General features: G+C 42.1%; 1 protein-coding gene across 3 annotated transcripts in view; it reads right to left on the bottom strand.

Annotated features, from left to right (window-relative positions):
• Positions 1–9,084, bottom strand: part of cep112 (centrosomal protein 112) — a 138,281-nt gene that overhangs the window by 22,438 nt on the left and 106,759 nt on the right. For all 3 annotated transcript variants that reach the window (XM_015048268.1, XM_015048283.1, XM_015048274.1), the window contains one exon: positions 7,513–7,662. In XM_015048268.1, coding sequence (XP_014903754.1) covers positions 7,513–7,662 — 150 coding nt within the window. The remainder of the gene's footprint in view (positions 1–7,512; positions 7,663–9,084) is intronic.

Genomic DNA, 9,084 nt, shown 5'->3' with positions numbered 1-9,084 from the left:
ATATATATATATATATATATATATACCAAACTTGCCAATTTAAAGAACCACAACTTGTTAAATTGTATCACATATGCTATAAAAAAGGAATACAGGGAGATAGGGGAGATAGAAAGATGTTAAAATTATAAATTTTATTGCCCTTAAATTATCTAAATGAACCACATGCATCTTCATATCCTCTAAAATACACAAAGTGCTGTTCTGATATCAGATTTTGCAAGGTCATGACATATATGTAGACAAAATCTGTCAAATGCAGGGTAAACATAAACCACTAACCTCTCTAGCATTTTCTGCTGTAGTCCACATTAAATGAAGGGCATTTTCCATGACATACAGACGCACAAGGCTTCACTAATGTGGTGAAATTCGCATAACAGCCCTAAATATAAATTCACACTGTCACACATTTGTGCTCATTCACAAAAGCAAAACAAGAACAAAGCCACTGACACACAGATGGCTGAGAAACTTTAGTAAACAAGCGCTCGGCTCAAGGTTGACGCAAAGATCTCGCGGTTGTTTTGAAGGACGTGGATGCACACTGGAACGGCGGGGGGAGCGGACAAATACGCGCTTGCGTACACAAAACGTTTGAAGCAGTTCTTTGCCTCTCCAGCAGTGTGGATCCAGCACACCTGTTCTTGATCCAGTGCTGCCATTCCTTCCCACAGGCAAAGTCATCCTTTCAACCCTCTCAGAAACCAATGCATATATAACCACACAACTACAGACGAGCTGCAGCTGCTACAACTAGCCGCGGCGAAAGTGGGCGCACGTTTGTGTGGCTCAATGTGTGCACACAGGACCCCCTGTTAATATTACGCATGCACAAAAGCCCAGCAACTAGTTCACAAAGACTACATCGACTGAGTTTGACAAAGACCACACTGTGTAGTGCACAAGCAACAGCACACCTTATATATTCCCTCTCATCCTCAAACACAGGGAGACAATGGTCACTGTTGCATTATGTAACGTGTCTACTGTCATTTCACCCAGAGGACCAGGACCTTCTCTTTGACTCGTTGCAGAAGTTGCTGCTGGATGTGCTGGGATCAAAAAGTCTGTCTTCCTATGTGGGTGTGTGACACAGGCTGTGTGAAGGTGTATGCTCAAGAATGCAACAGTGCCCAGAAAAGGGCACTAACTCAAAGGCCTGTTGTGTGAGAGACACAGACAGATAAAGACTTGAGGACCCGAGTTAGGAGAAAACTGGGGAGGCTGCATGTGGGCCCACAACCACTGGGCTATACAGGTGGGAGCGTGTGCATATGTTTGTGTGCGTGCGTGCATGGAAAAGATTCAGCAGGTAGAAAGACAGGAAGCACTGCTGTGGGGAGCAGGAACAGCGGTGCTGATCAAAGCCCAGGCGGGTGACACTATGGGCGGAGTGCCATTGTTTATTCACCAGCCACCTCTTCCTTTTGGCAGGGCGAGGTGAGCGCGTGTGCTTGCGAATGTGAGTGCAGAAGCAGAGTTTGAGACGGAACGAGTTCGGAGATACAGAGTTGGAAAGATAGGGTGTGCCAGAGAAAAGACACAAGGTGTTTGTGTGTGCACCTTGCTCTTGGCAGGCTAATGTCGGCTTCAGTTCAGTCAGGTGTGGCGTATGCACACTCATACTCTATATGCATGAATCTGTGAAGATAGTCATTAAAACCTGAAACATGTTATCAAAGAACCAGCATATAAACTTTTTCTTTGTTAGATGAAAAGAAAAAAAAAAAACATGTGGAGACACCAGTTACTGAAATCAGACAATTAAAACTGGCAACCAAACACAGGATGTGTCTTGTAGAGTACACTTTACAATCTAGGCAGCATCTATGTGGGCCAAAACACATTATCAGGGTAGGTATTTATCCCAGATAATGGCCCTAGTAAAGAAATGGTACTTTGGTTTTAATGGCTGGAGAGTGCTTAGCATTTCTGATTCATTTGTTTCAGCGGGATAATGATCAGCCATTTTGTGTTTACTTCAACGCTTTCTGTCGCAGGACACCGTGTGTAAATGTTGTATTTGCAATAAAGAAAGAGGATTCCAGCTGCACACAACTGAAAGTTAACATATTGACAGGACAGACATCAATCGTGGATGCTACGTTTTCGTCTTTCTCACATGAATGAAAACACGGTTTGTTAAGACTACGGATATACACAAAATGTGCACTTTTGATGGCCACACCAAAACACTGACTTTGTTGTCCTTTTGCCAACAAAGCCAACACTGGATTTGGCAGACCAATATGCACCCAAGCTGTAACATTAAGAACCAGATTTAGCATCTGGAAATTGTTCCCAAGGACGAATCAGACTTGTGCAGCTCCACAATTCTCTTCCTGAGATCTTGGCTGATTTCTTTTGCCTTTTCCAATTGTGTTAAACAGCAGTGTGTTTGAGGCATGGCCTTAAAATACATCCACTGGTGTGCCTCTAATTCAAATATGTCAGTTAACCAATCAGGGGTTTCCCAAAGCCTTCACATGATCATCTGAGCTCTCCCTCGTTGTTAAAAGAGAAAGTAATCATTTTGAATGGAAACTTTTGAATTCACAGAAAAAAAATGTTTTCACTGGGTTTCCTGGGATTTAGAATATGGGAATTATTTTGGTGATTCTAACTAACCTAGAACAAGATACGTTTGGTCTGATTTAACTTCAGACAGCAAGAAAAAAGGTGCATGTGTCCTTTTATTTGGTGTATCACTAATACGTAAATATCTAGTTTCAACTGTATGTGTATATTTTTGTTCCCCTATACATTCCCAACAGAGCAATTCCAGAGGAATATCCTATATGATCATAATACTTACGAATGAACAGATCATTCCAAAAAGTGTAATAAATGGAGACAAGAAAACCGTTGCAATAACTATCAAAAAAATGTGTTCCTCCAGTAATAACATTACGCATACAAAAAACTAAGATAATGAGCATACTTAACTTTACTGCCGATTAACTAAAAAAGGGCTTTAATGATGCGCAAAGGTCTGTGCAGCTAACACCCACATTTAAGAGGTCCAGCAGCAGCAGAGCCACAGAGGGAGCTAAATTCAGGTTAGAAACGACAGAATGGGGCTGCTAAAGAGAGGGGGGGGGAAAGGACATCTGATCCAGTGCAGCATGCATTCAGAGCAACTGTTTCGGGATTATCCCAATTCAAATGTGCGGCTAACTTTGATGTTATTTTCTTCCCCCCCTATTGTCTGAAGCCCCTCGCTCTCTTCATAATCCGAGGCCTTTGAAGTGAGCAGCGTGGAAACAATGTCAGCAGGCGACACACTAACTCCGATGGCCCACTGACAGCTCTCCGCCGCTCCTTTCTTTCCCCACCTTTTGTCTCAACTTCTACACTTCCTCTATCCTTTCATTGCTCTTTCCCCCTGCCTTTAGTCTCAAACACTGTTTGTCACCTCGCCTCTTTCCTTTAGCTACTTGATGCTTTAAATCTTTCTGTAACTTCCTTATTTTCTCCTCTTTATTACCTGTTAGGTCATCTCAACCCCCTCTCTCGCACCACACATAAGTCTGGTCTTCACTAAATTATTCAAGCATTAATTGGAATCTCATTAGCTGGCGTTTAACACAAGGGGATCGCTATAATGAAGACACAGATAATGAAAGCTGTTGTCTGCTCATAACACTGATGCCAAGAGAAATGTAACAGCTTATGACACAAAAGACAAAATGTGTGTGTTATTGCTTGTAGTCAGTGTAGACTACAAGCAATAAGAGTGTGAACAATGACACTGATTTTCTGTGCTGTTTTAGAATTGTAGTCTGCCTGTAATTTCTGCAATGGCTGTCATGAAGTGGGGTTGTAGGTGGTGAGGAGAGACGCTGAGACCCAGGTTATGGTGATGAAGAAGATGAATATATTTAATGATGATGCTCACAGTCCAAAAACAGGCAGCACGGCAGAAAGACAGGCACACAGCCAAATACCGGTAGCAACTGATACACAGGACTGAAACGAGAGCTAACGCTATCCAGGACTAAACAGTTCTACTGGAGCGAACATACAAAACTGAGACATTAGACATTGACAAACGACAAGGACCCGACGAGGAACACAGACAACAGGTGGGTTTAAATACACACGGGGTAATTAAGGAAACGAGACACACCTGGGGATCAATCGGGGAGGACAGGACAGAGACTCACAGGGAAACAGGAAAACATAGAAAAACTCAAAATAAACACAGATCATGACAATGGCAGTGGAGGAAGTGAACAAAGCTGTTCAGTGTGCGTTGGCCACGCTTCCAAATACTGAACTAACACCAACTGCCATCTTGTTCAGCTCAGCACTTCTCTTTTCTAATTGGGGGATGCTACCTAGTTAGCCCTGCTGCGAAGGATAAAGAAAAATATCTGCAAATGTGAGAAAAAGCAACAGAACTGACCTTAGTGGGCAGTCTACCAAACACAATGGGAGCTGATTAGTGATACAACTGCAAGCAAGTGTTACAGCCAATAAAAAACAGGGTGGAGGACAAAAATATCGAAAGACGAAGACAACATCAGCAGCAAGCTAACTGTCGTCTACATTTCTTTACCTTTTCCTCCTCATCCTCTTTTCCTCTCAACATTTTCACAATAAATTGGTGGATTACTGCCATCAACTGTTATGTCTGGTAATCCCTTCAAGTGTCAGAAACACAAGAATTTGCTCAACAGTACAATGCATTCAGTTGGCCTTAGTTGGTGTGACAAACAATGTAAATTGTGCAACCGCTCATCTCATTTCCCAAGTGTGTAATCCTCAATCTATGTATTGCCACACAAACATCTGCCGAAAGTGTCAAGCATGGTGGTGGCAGAATACTACGAGTTTTGCAGCCCATAGCACAAAGTGAGTGCAATGATAAAAACTGTGAGTTACAAACCAAAACAAGTACGGGCTGAGTGTTGTGCAGGAAACTGGTGAACTCAATATGCCCCAGCAGAATTTAATTGAGCATAAGAAAAGGGTTTTAAATTAATAATATGACAGGAATATATATCTTGATTGTATTGATTGTCATCAATTAAATAAAGTTACAGAAGCTACTACACTAATTATATCTAAACAAATTTTTGAATTTGAAAATCTGTCAAATTTGTGACTTTATACTTCAACAAGCAATTGCCTCTGGCTGTCACAGAATAATGCTTTTCTGATGAATCCTTTGCATTTGTACATACTTAGATTAAAACAGAAGCCTTCCCTATGTGTGGGATATGGTTGTTACTTTCTGTTGTGGAGTAAAATGAAAGGCTGTGGAAAAAAGCAAACTCTGGACAAGGAGCAAAGATCTAAGGGTCGGCTCACAAACCTGCCTACTTCCTATACAAGGCAGCTGCGGCCACAAACAGACTAAGTTGTGTTTGGAAACATGTACTGATCCCAGACCAGACACAACAACTCTTTATTTAGGGAGCCACACCCAATCAACTGCCAGTGCAACTGTCTTCCAGCCTGCTTTATGCACAATAAAGGACCTTATGTCCGAAAACTCATCTGGTTGCTGCTTTGTCTATACATTTTAAAAGGGGCTGAAGGGGAATTAGGTTGTGTTTTAGGACATAAACAGTCACAGCCTATAAGACTGAAGTCCGAGTGTGAAGTTAAATTGTAAAACAGAGTAACGGTGATGATCAAGGCACGGGGTGCAGCAGGCGGATATATAACTTTCACTCAGACACTTAAAGACACTATGGAGTTTGAAACTAGCCATAAAAACGACAAAGCACATGCAAACAGTGAGTGGGCTCTAACAAAAGAACAAGTGACCCGTGTCTACTCTATTAAAGTCAAACCCAGACAGGACGTTTTTTTTTTTTTTTTTTTTTTAAAGCATGAAGTTTGCAGACAAACCCCTACTTGACACAGTTGAGGGTAAATGTCCACAACTATACATATGAAAACACAAGAAGCAACACCTAGAAGGCTAATAGCCTCACGCCAACTCAGGTTACAAGAAAGCTGACTTGTAAAACTATTTAGATTCATGTTAATGAAACCCTTCACACAATGATAATATATTATTTTAAAAGATTATGGACGTTTACGATGAGCTGATAAATTTGTTTACTTAAAACAACAAAGAGAAGAAGCACACAGCGACACTTTGCACTTTCTATTTGAGAAATTTAGGGATGTTCTGATGCAACCCTAAACCCAAAAAGAACAGGCATCAGTATTGCTTGACGAAATTCAAACCCTAATACATGTTGTTGCACAATCAGCAAGCAATGAAGTCAGTTGCATTTTGCAGGTCTGGCTTGAAAAGCTGCATTTCACATTATTTTTCTGCTTAAAAAACTCTTTCACAAAACTATTGTTTTGTCTAACAATAGCTTTTTTTTGTTTTCCAAAATTCACAATGATTTTCACAGTTAAGGAAATATAGAACCTGCAGAAGCTGCAGAACGAACATGATGACAAGAAGGAAGGACATAATGAAGGAAGGAATCGAGGAAGGGATTAAGACACAGAAATAAAATGAGAAAGAGACAAGAGAAAAGAAGAGTACAATAAATGACAGAAATAGGGAAGAGAAAAACGGCATAAGAAATTAGGAAATAAAGATAAAAGGAAAAAATGAAATAGAGAGAGAAAGAAAACTAGAAAAAAGAAAAGGATACAAGAAAGGAAAGACACAAGAAGGATGCATTGAAGTACAGAAGAAAGAAAGGACACTATGGAGGACAGAAGAAAAGAAGGAGTGGTATGAGAAAGAAAAAAAGAGTTGAAAAATCAAGGAAAAGTCAGTAAGGAAAGAAGGATGGAAGGGCATGCCCTGCGACAGACTGGGCATACCAGGGTGTACCCCGCCTCTCGCCCGGAATGTTAGCTGGAGACAGGCACCAGCACCCCTCCCGACCCCACTGAGGGACAAGGGTGTACAGAAAATGGATGGATGGATGGATGGATGGATGGATGGAAGGAAGGGCACAGAGAATAAATAAATGAAGCAAGACACATGAAGGACAACTCAGAAAAGACACAGATAGACAAAATGAGTGACCCTGTGAAAAAAGGAAGGAAGGAAAAACTCAGGAAAGAATGTGAGAAAGGAAAAGAAAGGCATATGGGATAAAACAAAGAGTTCAGTAAAAAAAAATGAAGACAGGCAGAAAGAGGAGAAAGGAAATGGTAGACACAGGACAGGATTCAAGGAAGGATACAAACAAGAAAGGATGGAGGGAATGTCATGATTTTAATCAATTTAATGTCGCATCAGATTAGGGCTCAGTCTCTGCAAATGTCCAAAAATGGTACTTAACCTGTATTATGTCAGGCTGCCCCAGGGCAGTTGTGAATATAATCTGGTAACTTGCATCATCAGTGTGAGAATGCGTGTGTCAATGGAAATGACTGATTTCATTGTAAAGCATCTTTGTTTTGAGAGTTAAAAAGCACCATCTAAATCTGATGTCATTTCATTTCATCAGTGAGAACATATCCTGACTGGGACATCTCTGGATCAGACGCAACTGCGAAGAAGTTGCCAGCACAAACCTTGTTGGCCTGCTCGGCATCGTGGGTAATCGCCTGTCTCTCTTCGTCCCACCGAGCATTGGCCTCCTTCAGCTGCTTCTCCATTGCCTGCTTCAGGCGAACAGCCTCTTCTTTAGAGTCGCATACCGATGTCTGCAGCTCTGCAATCAGCTGTCGAAAAAGGGGGGAGAACAAAAAAAAAAAAAAACGTGATGATTTTACTTGGGACTCCACAAACCTGAACGAAGGAGTCAACGTTGAACTGGTCGGGCAGCTCTCATAACAAACATTTCACTGTAAAAACAGAATCTGGACGGCGAGCAGTCACCAGCTTTTTTCTTACCGATCTCTCATGTCTTTTTTAGAGACAAGACAGGAGACAATAGAAAGAGAAAGGAGAAGAGGGAGTAAAAAACCCCCCAAAAAAACAACAACTTCCTTCTCGTAAGAGCTCGTCGATTTTGTGTTGGTGAACTTGTGGTGCACGCTAAGATGAAAAGGAAGTGGCTCGTCTTTGAAAATCTTCCGTCCAAATTAACATTCTATTTAAGCCGCAGTTCGCGAGAAGATGAGGAAAGATGAGAGCGGGTGAAAGAAAGAGGAGGATGGGGGAAGAGCAGGGGTGGTTGCGCGGTGGTTCTGGAGCTAGCTCTGGGCTAGACGGATAATTGTTTACCGTGTTCACACGTCGGAGGACTAGGCCTGCTGGAATCTGTCGGCTGTGTGGGAGTACGGCAGGTGAGCCTCTACAGGTCGCCCACAGACAGACGGAGATGATGAGGGTGGAGCAACGGCGAAATGTAAATTAAGATTACTGTATGAAACCACATTGTTCTTGGAAAAAAAAAACAACAAAAAAAACAAAACAAACAAACTAATAATTAGGCATATTTGTACATGAACTTTCAGCTCTCGTCCACTGGCCCCCCACCCCCCCAACTCCACCGCCTCCCAGCTCCCTCTGTGGACGGTCAGGAATAAAGTAATGGCCTTCTCATCCAATACCACCCACCATAACCTCATCATTAAGCAGCGAGAGAGAGAGCGCAGCCCCTGTTCAGTTCACAGGTCACCCAGGAGGACCACTCTCAGCGAGGTGCTTAGCACACACGGCCGAATCTGAGAAGACGTTAATTAGGTAAGTGTGTGTGTACGAATGAGCAAAAAGGGGAGACAAAAGTGAAACGGACGAAATATGCATGAGAGACGGTTGTGTGCGCTCAAGCACGTAACATACACCGCTGTATCTACTGTGTCTTTATTCCCCCTAGGATAATGTACGGTATGGTATGCTTTTAATTGGGCTATTAGCCATGCAGCTGAGCTCATGAGCGATGCCCCCCTGTCAGTCACTAAGGGGTTAACAACTGGGGTTATCCTTTGAGTTTCAGACCTCTTGTTTACATTTGACTGAGTTGTCCCAAGGGGGGGAGGGCTGAAAAAAACCTCAAGGCTCCACCTTTACATTTTAAAACAAAGCTGATGAAGCGCTGAAAAACACTCTGAATTAATCAAGCGTCTTAGTATTATTGCAAAAAAGATGCGTCTTTAACACCATTCTCTTTACGGCATGCTTCAAATCTTTCACACAAA

This window comes from Poecilia latipinna, unplaced genomic scaffold, assembly GCF_001443285.1.
Source record: "Poecilia latipinna isolate Pla-1442-1.1 unplaced genomic scaffold, P_latipinna-1.0 Scaffold42, whole genome shotgun sequence".
Lineage (NCBI taxonomy): Eukaryota > Metazoa > Chordata > Actinopteri > Cyprinodontiformes > Poeciliidae > Poecilia > Poecilia latipinna.
This window is presented reverse-complemented; position numbering and strand designations above follow the sequence as displayed.